Source organism: Protopterus annectens, chromosome 8.part0 (genome assembly GCF_019279795.1).
Source record: "Protopterus annectens isolate FY-2018-M chromosome 8.part0, PAN1.0, whole genome shotgun sequence".
Lineage (NCBI taxonomy): Eukaryota > Metazoa > Chordata > Ceratodontiformes > Protopteridae > Protopterus > Protopterus annectens.
The window spans coordinates 1068182239-1068200668 of NC_056741.1; the positions used below are offsets into that span (position 1 = coordinate 1068182239).

The following is an 18430-nucleotide window of genomic DNA, read 5'->3' on the forward strand; positions in this document are numbered from 1 at the left end:
AATCTTTCTGTTGCCTTGGCATTTTGTCAGGAGCACCATTCGCCATACACACATATACAGACATACGCGCCCATTACTCTATCTTCAGTGCAGCAGAGTATGTCAACAGATATCCTCACAACTGAGAGAATATCATCTAAGAATATGTTCATTAGCTTGACATTGCATTTATTTTTATTATTTAATCACAAAATTACTGTGGTTCAGTTCTTGGAATTTATCTATACCTACTCTCCAATATAAAGGCTAATAAATTTGTGCTCAGCAGTGTGAGCGACCACTCTACCTTGTGAGCTAGGTAAACACCCTGACAGAAAATGCTCAACTTTATCCAACCCTTACAAAGATCAACATGTTATATGTCATTCAGATGACAGCATAGCTCTCAGCTGTCCAAAATTTTGCAGAATGTCCAGATGTTTATGTTTTGGTCTGTTTCTCATAAAGTTTGTCGTTTTCTTGCAAATCATTGAGGAATGAAGACATGAAATAATAACAAACATTTGAGTTTCAGACTCCACATTCTTCAGGAAATACATGCTAATGCAAAATGTTGTCCTGTCAATGCAAAACTTTATTCTATAACTTTTAAAGTTTATAAGAGCAATATTTAATGTCGATCCCTGACTTTGGGCCTTTGTTCCCCCATTATCTTTGAAAATGTCCAGAATTGTTGCACTAAGATGTTGAGAGGTAAGGCTGGATCAGTAGACAGAAGTTTTATTAGGATATCTGTTTTTACTGAGTAAAGCAGTTCTCCTGTTGAATACAGCCTTTATAGCAACAATTGGGTCCATAGTCTCCATCAGAAATGCAGGGTGGAAGGAACCACAGATGTGTGGCTGTTGGACCTAATAATAGAGGCTATGATTAAGTGTGATAAAATCAGGAAGGAATCCATGTCCTCAGAAACTTACGCACATTGGCAATATATAGACATGTCCATAATAGGTACAATGTTGCTGTTCACTTCTGGAAGGTAGTGTTCTTCCATTAACCATTAACAATGATTAAGATCTTTTGCAGTGATTAGAGGATTAAGTAATCTAGCAAGAGTAAACATTTTCTTATATGAGATTTTCTCACTTGTGATTAATTTCACCTACAGTAAGGACATCTGTTATAGTCTAGTGTATTCACAAGACAGTAGTGTTTGTGTGTGTGTGTGTGTGTGTGTGTGTGTGTGTGTGTGTGTGTGTGTGTGTGTGTGTGTGTGTGTGTGTGTGTGTGTGTGTGTGTGTGTATTTAACTTCTGAACCTATTCAGGCATCAAGGAGAACACTGCTGCATCTTCGTGCATCTCTTCTCTAAAGGACCCAGTGCTCATTGGGATGACTCAGCTAAGAAATAAAATAAATGGATAACCATTCTTTAACCAGAGAGTTAGCCAGTGTAAATGTGTGTCACTAAATGTTAGAAAGAAGCATGATTACGTCATATGAATTAAAAAACAATGACACCTCTAAAGCCCAAACAGAACATGTACCAGTCTATCAAAAGACGAAATGGTATATAACTGCACAGCTAATCATGCAGTGATACGACAGTTCATTGGCAACCCATAAAAAGTGTTTAACAAGGCAAAAAAAAATCTGTCAATGAGCTGCTTCCTGTGCCCAGTTGCAGAGTTCGATTCCTTTTGTCTTCATTTGCCTACATTTTGACACAGAGCAAATCAACTAACCAGATGGCTGCCCCCAAAAAGGGATAATTATGTCCAGTGCACTTAACTGATCAATAACTAATTGATATAATCAAAAAATGGTTGGTCTTTTATATGTACATATGTAATGAAACTTCATGTAAGGCATAGACAGGAATAACAATCAACTAACTGAGATATAAAACACACAGTAGAAAAAACACAGTTAATATTTATTATACATTCACATTGTCCACTTTGGAAATATAAATAATGATTATTTACAACTGTTGCTGAAATCAGTACATTTAAAAGTGTTAGAATGAGCACTGGGTTTCATTACAGGTAATAGAAATTGTATTAAATTTTGCTTCAGCTTGCTTCTTATAAGCCTCACTTATGAGAACAAAAAATATACTTAATACAAATATATGTATCTTTTAGAACATCAGGCTGAGCAAACTCTATCATTAGTTCTAACTTCACTTTTCATATAGTTCCCTTGAGCTACACAGATTGATTAACTTTCATTCTGCTTTCAGTCTACGTTCCCAAGAAATGTAATTTCAGCATCATGATACATCTTTACAAATTCTCCAAAAAAAGGAGGTTTACTTATTCATAGGCACTGGGAATTGTCTGGGGTTTGCAAACCCCTTTTACCAGTGCTTTCTTCTGTAAAACGACTGATCAATATTTTATAAAAATATATTAATTCTTAGTTTAGGAAAAAAAAATCAAACATTTCTCTAGTTTTATTTTCAACATTATTTCTGAAATGCACTTCAGATCTAGAACTGGCACATTATTTTACTTCTTATAGGTATTGCAATCTAAGAAGCATTTGTTTGCTTTTGTCAAATACATTATTCCCACTATTATTAGCTAGCAAGGATACTGTGTTTCCTTTTATGTATAACTCTTAATTAAGCAAGCAAAAGTGATCTTACAAAATTCTAATTCTGTATACATTTCTGTATGGGTTAAATAAAATAATATGTTTTTAGCTTTAGTGTGTATGTGGCAAGACCCAGAGTACACCAGCTTTTAACATAGAAATGCATGTAGTATGTTGTAATGCACAGACACAACCTTTTGTGGCATTTCATTAATGTATCTTCAGGTAAGAAATCCATGATAAAGCCCACAATGAAAAAATATTTTGATTTATATATGACTCTCCTTAACTTATATCAAGAATGTATTAGCTTATAGTACAGGACAAAGTTTATGAGTTTGAATGAGTTTCAGTCTGTAGTCCTAGATGTAATTCCTTCATTGTCCATTTCTTTTTTGTGCGGCTCTGAGCAAGCCACTTAAATAGATAGGGCTCCCATGTCACCCCTGAAAACAGACTTTTGTCCCTAGTGGGGTTACGTATCCTTACAAATAAATATAATAAAAAATAAAACAACACCTTTAATAACAATTACAGAAAGCAGAAGAAATACATTCATACTCTGTTTTAGACTCAGGTTGTAATTAACATTGAATGCCCACATCACCAGTGCAAAGCTTGACTCATATGTATTTGCACTACACAGGTTCTATGTAAAATTAAAGCAATGTAAAAGCATGCACATTAGGTACTTGTTAATTTGTACCAAGGGATTATAGTTTTCAAATGAAGTTATTTTATCTCTTTTACCTGACTACCACTGAGGCCATTATTCTAAGAAAACAAACATGTAATTTTCAGTTTTGCATTTGCCAAATGTTTTTGCTTTATAATTATGATAGTACATCTGCTGGTGGTTATCAAATACCACTTCTTCACAAATGTACAACACTGATGCTTATTTATTTAGGGGTCCTTAATATAAAGTTTCAGTAACTATGATTGTAAGGTTATTTTGTGTTAATTTAATACAACATAATTTAGAGGGAAATATCAAGAGTTATTACACAAACTTAAATATTTAACCCCTCAAGATACATTTATAAGTGGGATAGCAAGTTGTCTTATTACAAAAAGGAACAAAGGTGTTGACTCAAGGTTGACATGGAAGATGGGTAGGAGACTGGCTAGAGTGCTATGGAGAAGATTGCATTAAAGGTTCATAAATAACTGCTAGGGGTGGGGTGTAGGTGGGTGGTTATTGTTTACCCAAGAGAGTGGAGAGGATATACACTATAAAAATCATGGTTCTTGCTCAACTTTGAAAGCTGCAATTTCTCAGTTTCTCCAATATATGCGCGTGTGTGTGTGTGTGTGTGTGTGTGTGTGTGTGTGTGTGTGTGTGTGTGTGTGTGTGTGTAGTTTTGCTTCATGAATTGTGAATTACTCTTATTTGAATTTACCCTATAATTAAGTCACAAATTATAGCATAAATGCAAGTGGTTTTTTCAGGCTGTATTTATGCAATTGTTTTGTTACTGTTTAAAAGTAAAGGTGCAGGGAAGTACAGCCCCATGCTAAAAGGGTATGGAGGAAAACCCATCCTCATAATTTATGGTGCCTCAACTGGAACTACTACTAATACTAATACTGAGCAGCTGTGAATTTGTGAAGGTGTCTTTAATACTCAGCAGCTATAACTTTCTGAAAGTTTTTTTTTCTTTATAGAACAATACTGCTTTGTGCATAGTTTAGCATCTTATAAAGCATTCAGAACAATGTGTTAGTGGTTTGCACTGAGGAGTGGTTGTTTTATGTGTTTTTATTTGATAGCTGAATTTATAATTGGTCTACGATGAAATATTTGTACGATGATCTTGATAATATTTTCAGATTGTCTGTGATGTAATTGTATGTATATATACACATACACACATATATAAAGTCCCATTTTCCCAGGGCAAATCTCATAAATCTATTAATGTAATTCATGCCTGACGACATTATGTGCATTCCACAGTTGTAGTTATTGTTCGAGATTAACTTACTGTGTCAGCAACTTTTTAAAAGAATTAATGACTATCTGCATGAGTTCCACCCACTGAGAAAAGTGATAAATGCCAAGATTTACACTTAAGATCCATTTCTGGCCAAGTTCCTTTCACTTTGAAATATGGTGAGTATGTAGGTCATATTTAGAACCATCTGGTATGTTTTCATGTGATTTAGTTGCTATAGAAGTTTGAATTCAAAAGTTCCTTTGCATATACTTTATGGCAATGACTGAAGAAGTATCCATGGGACTCATGACATCAAATTCAGGATTTCTTTTCTGAAAAACATATCACAATGCTTACATCAGTCAAAAAAGCAAATGCTTATAAGAATAAATTACATATGCATTTGCAGCATTCAATTCAGTTTTTTATTATTCATCACTGTACTTTGACTACAAACATAAAGTATTGCATTTCTGTTGCAAACATGCAGAAATATTCACAAACACAGATACATAGAGATGCATGGTTGGTGTGATATGAATACAGGACAAAAACAACTTAATTGCAGGATTTTTGTTTGTGCTTTTGTGCATGATACATCTAGGTATGCCTTCCAAAGTGTGCATTGATAAGAGAGATAGCAACTTGCATGGAACTTTCTACTGCTTGCATGACAACACATTTTTTTGTGAAAAAAGTAGTCAGAAATGGAGTAAATGCTCAACACTTCTATAAAACAGGTAAGTTTCTAGATCTGGATGTATCACTTTTCTGAATTCACTTAAAATAGTTTGTTTTACAATGTAGATCATATTTTTGTAAATCTCTACCATTGCTGATGGAAGCTTTACATTTATTCTTACTAAATAGGCCTTTTTGGTTATCTACAACTGCAAGGAACTTTTTATTAAAAACATAAAAATCACAGACAAATGATATTTTCTTCTAGATGGCAGGTTACCGCATTTTGGTGATGCTCCTAACATTTTTGGATGAAAGTGCTTAAAATGAAAAACATGTTATTGTTGTTCTATGCCTTTTATGGTATATTTCTGGCCCTATTTTTCAGATTAGAAGTCTATCTATCTATCTATCTATCTATCTATCTATCTATCTATCTATCTATCTATCTATCTATCTATCTATCTATCTATCTATCTATATGCTGTACAGATGAACAATTCTAGTCATTTATAATGGCAGGTAGTGAATAAAATGACTATTTTGTAATATTTCATCATCACCAAACAAATTCATTCCTGTAAAGCTATTCTGCCATATTACAAGAATATCATGTCAAAGCTTCATCTGATTATCTCCAAAAGCAAAGGTGTACATATATAGGCTGTACCCATTCTCAATGCTGAAGTGATTCAAATGGATTTTAATACATAATCAAACATGTAGTGTTCCGGGGTATCTTGTAGCTTTTAACTCCAGTTAATGTTTAACTCTTACACATTTAATGATTTAATACTTTGGAACTGTCTTACATGACTAGTAGTTGCATTTTATTACATTATGGCTTTGTCAAGAAACTTGCAAGATTAATTTTGTCCTTATGAATAAAAATAAACAAGGCATATTCAATTATTATTAAATTAAACAAGACATAAAAATAAGTTCAAGGTAACAGAGTCATTCATTTTCTTCAGGATTCACTTTAACTAACATATCCTGCAAAAGTAGCTTCTGCCTTCTGCTACCTCAATTTGCCTTTTAAAAAACATCTCATTAAATCATGTCAAACCAATTTTCTTCAACAAATTTCACATGCTACTTTATGGATTCATTTGCAGGAATCAAGCACACTATGACAGAACTTTAAATATTAAAACATCCTGTATACAACCACTGAAATCTATAAAGTAATCCTGGAATTATACTGGAATATCAATAAACTTAGGATGAGGTAGCAAAAGTAAAACAAATTAAAGGACTTTGATTTAAATAAATCAATGACCTAATGACTTCTACAAAAGACTGAGAAAATACAGAATCAATCCAGGGTAGAGATACATGATTATACAACGACACCCCATTAATATTCCAAAATGTGCATGCTGATTGGCCAGCGTGCCCGTTATAAATCAGACTTATACTAATAGAAAAAGGTCTGGTCGCCTGGACTTTTTCCATTAGTATGTCTTTTTTTTTGTGTTGGACAGCAATGGAGAATGAAAGAGCTCCGTTGCTGTTATCTTGCTATGTTAAACGAGTTTAACATAGCGAGATATCTTAAAAAAAAGCAACAGAGATCTTCCTTTCTCCATTGCTTTTTTAAAGCTGTCTCGCTATGTTAAACCCGTTTAACATAGCGAGACAACGCGGAGAAAGGAAGATCTCCGTTGCTTTTTTTTAAGATATCTCGCTATGTTAAACTCTTTTAACATAGCGAGACACTTTTTAAAAAGCAACACAGATCTTGTTTTCTCCGTTGCTTCCACACACAGCTCTGATGTACTGCATAACCATGCGCATGTGCAGTACATCAGAACTGCCGCAGAATACTGGACAGCTGCGGAAGAGCAGCAAGGAGGCATTATACAATGCCATTATTTAAGAAAAGTAAGTATTTTTTTCCTTAAATAATGTCACTTTATAATAGCAATAACCCACTTCTGGGTGTGGATAATACTGGATTTACCCACGGTTGTCTTTGTTTGGCCACTCGGGCTTCACCCTCATGACCAAACCACACCAACCATGGGTAAATCCAGCATTACCTACACCCAGGCATGGGTTATTGCTTAAGTAAATTACTTGCTGTAATAAGGAGATCAGGAGTGAGTTCTTGCTGTTACTAGCTGAAATGTCAAACACTGTTATGCTGTTTACATTTGATAATTATAGTTTGCTGTGTATTTGTCTGGAGACTCCAGTGAGTATTGGGAGGAAAATGCTTAGTTTCAACTGTCTATTAATCAAGGGTAGGATGAGGTGTTTAGGAATAAAGGGTTAATTAGGTGAAGAAAGTAGAGACATTGTATACTAGGAAATGAGGTAAAGATAGGATATTTATTCCTTTTATATCTCTAAATCTGGGGTAGGATGGCCTCTTCAGTGTGGGCTTTTAGTACAAATACATCCCAGCCTCCCCTAACTCTTTTAGTCAGGGAAGGTTATTTAGTTTATAGCACAGAGTAAGAGGGGTTTGGGTTGAAACCTCTCTTGTTTTCCCCTCTTTTCTTTGAGATTGCTTATTGAAATTCTGAGGTGAGCAGTGGCACACTGCTTCAAAGCTTGGTAGTCTGAACAAAGTGACTAAGGTTTTTAAGTCTGTCTTTGGAGGGGATATGAATGGCGAGCATTCTCCATACTGCCAATAGTTAATTTTAAGTTGATATTGGATGTTTTGTGTTTTCTGATGAATGTTCATGTCTTTTGTTATTTAATGTTTACGCATTATCATTCTTTCAAAAAGAAAAAGTACGAGCCCAATTACACGAAAGTGCACTTAAATGAAACCGGTAATATTAAAAAACAAACACTACAGTTATTTTTGCAGGGGTGCAAGCCCCCCTGCACCACCCATGCAAGCGGCTGTGCCTCCCATACCCCTACTACTTTACATATACTAACTCCATGATCGCACTACAGTGGGGAAGCAGGTATATTCCCTTATCACCACTCTAGTGTGATGTGGTGCTGCAGTGTTTCTTTTTTAATATTAACGGTTCATAGAACCGATAGTCACGAAAGTGCACTTTTGTTTAAGTGCACTTTCACGTACATGGGTTTGTACTTTTTCTTTTCGAAAGAATGATCTTTCAAGAAGAAACATTAGACCTCTATATATATATATATATATATATATATATATATATATATATATATATATATATATATATATATATATATATATATATATATATATATATATATATATATATATATATATATATATATATATATATGTTATGCTACTTTTGTGGAATGGTGCTTTAACCACCATCTTTAGTCACCACTATTTAGTCAACTAAACAGATGGTTGATATATGTCAACAAAAGTAGCAGTTTAGAACTTACCTCTAAGGTTGTACAGATTTTCATAAAATGTCAAGATTTTTGGGTATATATTAGTTCACCGCAATCACATTGCAACGAACAGCTATTCATCAACCCTAATTCAGAAAAAATCATTTCACTGATTCACTGAATTTATCGAGGCAAGGAAATACTTGCCCTACAGCACAATGGACTGACTGCTAAGCAAACCAAACCCACCCAAGTGGGCAGATGCACCCCCACACCCCCCCCCAACTATATATACCAACTCCAAGATTGCACAACAGTGGAGAAGAGGGCAAAGTTGTGCTGTAGGGCAAGTATTTCCCTGTACTCAGTAAATTCATGAATCACTGAAATGATTTTCGCTGAATTAGGGTCGAATAGGTGTTCAATGCAATGGGATTCTGGCGAACTAATATAGATGCCAGATTTTTGCCTTTTATTTTTGATCTGTAAGAGTAATATTTAAAAGCTGTACCCATTTTCCGACTTTGTCCTCCTATTATTTATGGCTTTGTCCAGATTTCTTGCTCCAATAGGTTGAGAGGTATGGATTGAATGATTCTCAGAACTGGTGAATTTGCCCTTTCCCTGAAAATTGTGGAGTCTCAGAGTTAGTACATATAATGAGCTGGGGATGTGGGGGTGCAGGGCTTACCCACTGCAAGAAAACAATGTTTTATTTTGTTTTTTTGTTTACAAGTTTTTTGCATGCACTGAGATTCATTACTGGCATATGCATAGTAGAATATCAACGTGCATAAAGTTGATCATTTGTAGTCGATGTTATGCACATCTACAATAGTGCTGTTTGATGAACTTAAATCTCTCTATACCTATATATCTATATCTATCTATCTATCTATCTATCTATCTATCTATCTATCTATCTATCTATGGGACCACTTCAAAATATTGACTTTCAAAATCCCTAAACGCAAAATACTGAGACCAAAATCTCTAAAGCTCAGAATACTGAAAACTCAAAATACTGAAACTCAAAATAATGAAAACACACAGGATACCAACACTTATTATATTCCAGCACAAGTACATACTGAAACAAACAAAACACAAACCATATTACTCTTCTCCAAGTATAGGCAGGGGGGCTTTGCCCACCTGCACCCTCCTGTGGGGAGCTGCACCCCACACACCCCCTGTTGCTTAAATATATCAACTCCAAGATTGCACTTTACATATGGGGGTTGCAGGGGGGCTTGCCCCCCTGCCTATACTTGCAGAAGAATAATATGTTTCTGTATGTAGTTCTGCTGCAATATAGCTGTGTTGCCGTACCGTTTTTTTTTTTTTTTTTTTGATATTTTGAGTTTCAGTATTTTGAGTTTTCAGTATTTTGAGCTTTACAGACTTTTGGTCTCAGTGTTTTGAGTTTGGGGATTTTGAAGGTCAGTATTTTGAAGTGGACCCATCTCTCTCTCTCTCTCTCTCTCTCTCTCTATATATATATATATATATATATATATATATATATGTTAACAATAATTATAGATAGGTATAGCTATATAATAAAATTGGTTGCAATGTCAAATGTTGGTGTCTCTTTGGTATTTGACAAGGGGGTCTATCTACAAAAATTATTATTCAAAGGTTATGTAACTCAGAATTGGCAAACAGCAAGAAGCAATGAAAAGTAGGCTTAGAGGTTGAAAAGTTATTTCTTTTGCTTTATCTTCATTAAGTATATTAAAATTGATAAATACCTGTGACTTATTTCCCCATCTTCATTATATGCAAATTGTGTAGATTTTGCACTCATTTGATTATTTCAGCAAGTTAGTTCAACATTTTTTTTCAGATGCAAGAAGCTGTTTTGCTTTTCTCTTAGCAGATTTTTGATTATTTTAAAGAAAAACAAACTCTGGCATGTTGAACACTATTTTTATTTATTTATTTATAAACTATTTACTGATAAACTTGAATCTGATTTTATACATTTCACTTAATGCACAGTCTTCTTGAATGCCTACAGATCTGCATTAAAAGTTCTGTAGTTTCTTGGAAGAGCAACTTGCAGAGGGAGAAAAATGGGAGACAAAACAAGCTGGTCATCTAGTCAAGCCTGCTGCATTGTCCTTTAAGGACTTTAATCAGTGATAACCCATTCTTATTTTATTTACATATTTTTAGATATAAGTATTATGTTTGGAAAGATATGCAAATAAATGCAAACCAGAATGTTATTTCCTCCCCTAGGGATGCAAACTACTGCAGTAAATGTTTAACAAAATAAACACCTGGTGCAGATAAAACAGCATTATCCTTAATGCTACAAAATGAGGTATAATCAAATTTGGGAAATGAAGATTAATACTTTTAGTACAAATTTAATGGAGAGGGTATCAAAGAGTGATAATAAAAAATGTTGTGGTTGATTGGTTGAGTTTTGATCAACGTAACATAGCCAATGTTAGAAATGCCCACTGCACAGCAAACCATATCCTTAGTGGAATATCGAGTAGATTGTAAGAAGTCATTGTCTCTCTATGTAGCTGATGGATTAGGCCTTTAAATGTAGTGCTGTATTTTGTAGCCATACATATAGTCATTGCCACAACATGTTATACACTTTATAAGACTTGCGTGATATTAAGGCATACACAAAATTCTCTACATTTGTTAAACCATAATATGTCATGAAATGGCAAGCATAATAAATTGCCTACAAATGGTGCCTTTAGTAAAAAAGATGCCATCCATCTTCCATATATTACCACTGGCTAGATCTACAAAATTGTTTTATGTTCTAAAAACAGCAACAGTGAGACAACTGGTAGGATCTGTAATTTTTTCCTAATAAACTCATTTTTAATTAACCATGATTTAACATTTAATTCTTCCAATGTACTGCTACCATACCTCACACTTGTTCTGAACTTTTGATAAATGTGATTCACCCATTGCATCATTATTCTTTGGTATTGCAAAGTTTACCATAATATTGGCAACGACTGTAAATGGTGTGATCCTGGAAACAGGAGCTCTCTCTGTTATGCTTTGCATCTCTTCCTGTCTGTCAGGTAGATGTTGATGCATGTGGACCTGCTACTATGCATGTGCCAGTAATGAATCTTGGTGCATGCAAAAACTTTTAAACAAAAAACAAAATAAAACATTGTTGATGCTGTATGCACCTTTGCAAAGTTTCACCTTTACACACTCCAGATGTAGCCACAATGAGACCTGTTAATTTAGTGTGTAGTTTCAGTTTACAAGCCCAGTATTATCAGTCTTTGGCAGCTTTCTCCAAGATGCACAAAAAGCAATCTATATGTAGGATGGGATTCCTTCTCTGAGACTGTATAGTGTGATATACTTTGTCAATGTCTCCCAGGGTTTATGGGGGTTTACTATTTTTCTCACATTGTTTCTTTAAAAAAAAAAAAATCAACAAAGTTTTATTCCATTGGATATCTGACATTTATACAACCAACCATAACATTTTTATTTCGGATAATGTCAATATTTGAGAAACTGTGATTTAGATTATTTATGTTTTGATAAAGAGGGCACTGCACACTGCACTATCACTTTTGATGAATGTGTAGTTCAATCTTAAGTTTTATATATAATATATATATAGATATGGGATCTGTATAGATCACTGATGGCACTTTCTGCCGAAACAGAAATCACCGAACATACATAACCGAAACTTCACCAAAGCAACACTTTCGGTTATGTATGCTGCTTATACCAGTCGCACTACGGTGCGGTTAAGGGAGAATTCCCTTTTTACCACTGTAGTGCGACCTCAGAGTGAGAATATAAAAGTAGGGGGGCACAGCCCCCCACACGGAGGGTGCAGGGGGGCTTGCTCCCCTGCATAAAAGAAGATTTATTGTTTTTTGGGGTTTTTTTGAACGCATTTTGACAAAAGTGCTTTTTCGGAGAAAGCGCTTTCGTTAAAGTGCGTTCGGTTATTGTGGATTCGGACTATTGTATAGTGTATAGATAGATATAGATATGCACACACACACACACACACACACACACACACACACACACACACACACACACACACACATACACACACACACATGTGCGCACAAACACACACACACACACACGTGCGCAAACACAAACACACACACACGCGTGTGCGCACAAACACACACACACACACACACACACACACACACACACACACACACACACACACAGTAAAACTATTGTATTAGATTGGCACATATTATTCTGCTGCATTAATGAAGACTCTTTAAACAGAAATATCTGGGAAAAAGTTCTCTGCATTGAAGCACTTCTGATTCAACATGGCAGTCTACTGAGTTCTCCAGTGGTTATGAAACCAGGTGCATTAGTTTAAATTAACAGTGAGTCGTGGATACTATGATCTTTTTAATGATTGTTTTTGCAATCTCATTGCTTTCCTTTTTTTCTTGGTATATTTATGGGGTATGCTAATATGCAAGGTTTTTGCTTACAATGGCTTTTACTATTATTTTCCATACAAGTAGTTTTGATGCCGTGGGTCTCATGTCCTTAGCATGAATCTCTGTTATATGTCCCTGTCAGAGATTTTAAAACTGTTAAACTGCTTCATTCTTTACTAAATGTAGATGCAGCAGTAGATTTTGAAAACATCATCATCATCCATTTTAGACTACTTTTGTTGGCAGGGGGGTGTGTATGCTTTCTATGCTAGTCCACTATACAAGAGTGATTTTGTTTGTAACATATGCGTGTGACAATTTCTTCTGATTGTATCATCCTTCTACAAGTCCATTTGTGAAACAGGACAAGTAGAAGCTGTGGCCACCTCATCCTATGACAACCACTGCTTCTGGAGCTTTGCGACCAAGGTCTACCAGATTTGCTGTCAGCAGAGAATCAATGAACTACTATTGGAGGTGACCTGGGGAGACTGCTAGTACTATCTGTGTCTGACTCTCTGGAGTGGGGGCAAGAGGAGTTTCCTGTGGTCTTCCAATGTCCGTTTTTCAGATGGTGTTCACTAATGAGGTGCCACGACAACCTGGCATCTGTCTTGGAAAAGGGAAGCACCTCCTGGTACAATTGGTAGAGTTGTGTGACTAGTTGGCCTCCATCCATCCTGCAGGAGGAACAACTAGTCCATAATATTGATCATATTGGTGAGGGATGCCTTGATTATTTGTCTTCTGTGCTAGATTAACATTCACCCATGCCAGGAGCTCACCAAGATCTACCTGGTGTGTGTAATCCCTTATGTGTCATTCCCCCATCCTTGTTCATTGTCTAACCCTTCCCCCACATCACCAAGTGTCTATTCTCCATGTTTTATGTGTTCATCCCTGTTTGTCACTTTCTGTGTTTCGTGTGTGCCTGTCTGCTCATGCTACCTGCCCTTTTCCCATATCCCAACCAAAGCCATCCCTCACTACCTTCCCTGCTTACTTCTTTTGTGATACCTAAAAACATGCTCTATCCCACCTAAATTACCCCTCTCCTTATTCCATCTATTCATGCTTAATGGTTACCCTTTTGTTTTTACCTCTAATTGCTGTCCCCCCTTTTCTACTTTAATATATATCACACTTCCTCCTCATTTATATGCCAAATGGGCTTGACACTGTGGTATGCATAACCACACTGGTCTTTCTGTTCGCTGCTATACACAGCAATGCAGCTCTACTTGTGGCAGAAAGTCACTGTCCATGGCTATCCACTACTGCATTGTGCATATGAGCTTGCTTTGACTCAGCCGTAGTTGCCTTAGCTGTGACATCTGTCATGCTGGCCATGAGTGCTGCTGTGGCACTATTCTTATCATATGCTAGAACATGCTATTCAGTCTCAGTTCTACACCTCTATTTTCTTATCTAGTCCTTTGCTTAGTATGTGGGCACTATCCCCTGCCTACTACATGTCTTACGGACTTTCTAGTCCTTTGTTCAGCGATGCCCTGGAATATTAGCACTGCACAGACATGCTGCACTTGTCTAGGAATCCAGGTCATAGTCTCCTTATTAGATAGTCTGTTATTGCCTGAAATTCACCTTTCAATGTCATATTAAAATACATGAAAGTCATTTTAGAGCCTTAATTATTCCCAGAATTAATAAATTAAAGTCCCTTATCATCTTATATAAAAGCTGGAAGAAAATGTTGAGGGACTAAAAGACATAGAGGAATTTAGTAGAGGAAAAAGGATTACAGGCTAGCTAAAGATGGCTTTTAGGTTTAAAATAAGAACAGGGTTGAGGATTACCTCCTACACGCACTCAGGTTCTAGATCTTAATCTAGCTAAATATGTTAGACTGAACAGTAAAACTGGGGTACACGAATATGCAAGGACAACAACACTTAAAAAGGAGAGACTTTAGTGTGGGCTGACTTGTCCAGTTGAAGGCATGCAATGGTACACCTAGCCAGATGTAAATGAACTGTATGGAATATGATAATATATGAGAATTGTAAGTGGTCCAGGAGAAAATATGTTAATGGGATAGAGTTATATGGTAAGAAAGAGATACAAAAACCTGGCAAGAAATACTTGATATAATAATATCAATAGGATGTGCAAAACTGAGTTCATTTTGCACCTGCAGTTTCAATTTCAGGTACCAGTGACACAAGGTTTTACATATCAAGTGCTTGAAGAAATATGCAACTTTTTGATAAGACAGCAGAAATTTAAGTACAACAGGTTAGCTCCAAGAAAAACATAGGCAAGTGTGTTAAAACGAAGAAGGGGTGTATATATATATATATATATATATATATATATATATATATATATATATATATATTGGGAGCTCATGGATGAGAAGATTCAATGGGTGAGACAGCCACTGGAAAACAGGTAGACAAAGAAAAAATTGGCTTGGACTAAATAAATGAGAATCCTTCATCTGTGGTATATCACTCTCCATAAATTGAAGTTATCAAATGAAGATAAAAATTATGAGTGTTGGCAGTGTTGGTGAGGAAAATGCAGTTATTACATATATAGGATCATAGGAGGTTACTAGGCTAATAACCTTAGGGCCCTTTCAACCCTAGCCAAGTTTAAACCTTATTTCCACGATTAGCACCCATTGCCCCTGTCTGAGTTAGACAAATGTGGAACCCCCGGAGTGAATTTATGGTTACCCATCCAATCCTCCAGATTGCATTTGAAGAGGGTCAGTGAGGTGCTCTGCTTGACATAAAGTGGAAGTTTGTTCCAAAGGTGTGGTAACTTCTGGGAGACAAATCTGTCCCTCCAGCAGCTTCCATTAATGTAACATACCAGGTTAAGGTCTTTAGAGCAAGTGACCTGTGTTCCATTTGACTTACGGATATGCAGCATTTCCAAAAAAGCAGGGTTAAAGATTGCCTTATATGCAAGGTAGAGATCACCTCTGAGTAATCAGTATGAAACAGAATAAAGTGACAGTGATTTCAGATGATCCTCATAGGACAGATGCTGAAGAATTTGAATGTTCCTTGTGAGGAACATTTGTGGTCTCTCCAATTGCTGCAGGTGCTTTTAAAGGTACATACCAAAAGGGGAATTGTACTCAATTATTGGCCTGATGAGGGAAGAGCACATGGAGGTTATGACTTCTTTTTTTTTCCTGGAGTCAATGCCCTTACTTATGAGATGAGCAATATAGAATGCCCTTCTTACCACTGTGGAGACATGGTGATCAAAGGTAAGGCTGCTGTCAACCTATGTGCCTAGGTCTCTCACCACTGAGTGCATACTTAGGGCATTGTTATTGATGTGGTGGTTATCAGGAACATCACTCTTACCAAAAGAGATGATAACACATTTTTTGAATTGAGCTTAATGCCATGACTTTGGCACTGATCATTTGTTTGTGTAAGACCCTCTTGCAGGATGTTGACATCATTTGGAGAGTCTATGACCACTCCCAGTTTGCAGTCATTAGCAAACTTTGTCAGCCACAGACCTTTCATTTTAGTTTGTACCTTGGAGAAATAGATTCAAAACAGTAGAGGTCCCAGGACTGATCCCTGTGGAACACCACTGGTTACAGGTCTGCTGTTGGAGGTGGATTCTACTATTTTGACGATATGGGTTCTGTCAGTGATTCACATAGTGACCCATCTAATGATATAAGGATTTATGCCTAGCTGGGAGAGTTTGTCAGTGATGCCTGAGTGGAGATAGTGTCAAAAGCCTTGGCAAAGTCTAGGTAAGCTGTATACACAGATTTCCCCTTGTCAAGGGCCTTGGTGACTGTCTTGAAGAAGTCCACCAAGTTTAACAGGCATGATCTCCCTTTTACAAATCCAAATTGAGTAGGGATAAGTGTTTGGGGATTAGTTATATCTTTGTTGATAACGTCCATGATGATTCACTCCATGGCCTTGCAGATAAGGGTAGACAGGCTAATAGGTCTATAATTCCCACGGTCAGTGGAAGTGCCACCTTTGTGCAAGGAGATAATGGTGGCAAGCCTGTGCTTTGACTATGACTGAAAAGAGTACCCGATGGTGTTGGCTAATTCTTGTTTGAGCCCATGTAGGACACAGCCTGGGATGTCATCAGGTCCCATAGATACTGTGTTTTTTACCTTAAAGAGGGCATTCATGACCTGCTCTTTAGAGATACAAGGTAAAGGATAGGTGGCAAGGATGTCATGTGGTATGTGTGGTGGGGACAGGGGAGTAAAGTTTTCACAGAACCTGACGGCTAAAGTTAGCAATGTCCACAGGCTCAGTATATGTGGTATTATTAACTACTAGTTCAGCACAAATCTGAGCATTTTCTTTTAGGTTACGGGTGTAACTAAAGAATGCCTTATGGTTGTCCTTACTTGAGCAAGCTAATTTGTGTTCATAGTTACCTTTGGAGGACTTCACAGGAAGTCTTATTTGCTTGTTTAAGCTGAGGAGAAAGTGTTTCCAGTTTAGGGCTCACCCCCTCTTACTCTTAGAGAGCAATTTGTTCCTCTTATTGTAAAGCCTGTTAATGGCAGTATATCTGCTTGGAATGCAGTAAAGCCCAGAGAATATTCAAGCAATGCACAGTAAGATGGAAATATATTTCTGGTAAGGAATTAAAGTAGTTCTGGGAGTTTTTGGCAATGGGGAGTTTAGGAAGGAATAGCGAACTCAATTTTGGTTGGAACAAGGCATCTTAGGTTTTTGCTTTCCTGTATGCTGCACACAATCCTGGACATGAATGGAAGACTGAGACTGATCAGGCTGTGAGTAATGTCCCTTCAGAATATTCCAAGCTGATGCACAGAGGAGAGAGACATAGAGAGAGAGAGGGAGAGAGGGACAAAGATACTACCCAAGGTGTTATGTATACGATTAAGGGGAAATAGGGCATCAGGGAACTTTCTCTTATCTTTTCAATGAGAGCAGTGGGATCCTTTACATGCAACAGAGCTATCATCATCTCAGGCAGATAAGGCCTCTATTTAATGTTCATAGGGGTATATCAGCCTAATAACCACTAGGACCCTTGTAAACCTAGTCATGCAATCCAAATGTGGCCCACAAATTTGATTGATGTAGGTGGTGATTTAGTGACTGCCTCTTTCCATCAGAGATATGGGAGCAAGACCAGGGTGAATTTCCAATTGCCCATCCATTGGTCCAAGTTGCACTTAAAGAGGGATAAGGACTATATAACTATGTCCTATTTATGTAACAGGCAAAATTTAGTCTTTTAATCTAGTAGTTCTGATGCTGTTTGTTTTGTGGATGTGCAAATGGTTCATCAAAACAGGGTCCAAGGATGCCTTGTATGCCAGGCAAAGATCGCCTCTCAGAAGTCTGCATGATACTGAGTAAAAAGACAGAGCTTTGAGGTGATCAGCATAGGACATTGTGTTTACCTGTATTCTTTTTGTAAGGAACCACTGAAGATGTTCCATTTGTTGCATGACTCTTGTCATGTACATAATGAAAGGGGCATTTTATTCTATAATGGATCTGATGATGGCCAAGCA

The 18430-nt window shown here is 36.5% G+C and overlaps 1 protein-coding gene across 1 annotated transcript in view; it reads right to left on the reverse strand.

Moving 5' to 3' along the window:
- Nucleotides 1-1856: 1856 nt before the first annotated feature.
- LOC122809222 (B-cell receptor CD22-like) overlaps nt 1857-18430 on the reverse strand; it is a 346467-nt gene continuing 329893 nt past the window's right edge. The window contains exon 8 of the mRNA XM_044080536.1: nt 1857-4812. Within this exon, the coding sequence (XP_043936471.1) occupies nt 4729-4812 (84 nt within the window). The 3' untranslated portion in view covers nt 1857-4728. The remainder of the gene's footprint in view (nt 4813-18430) is intronic.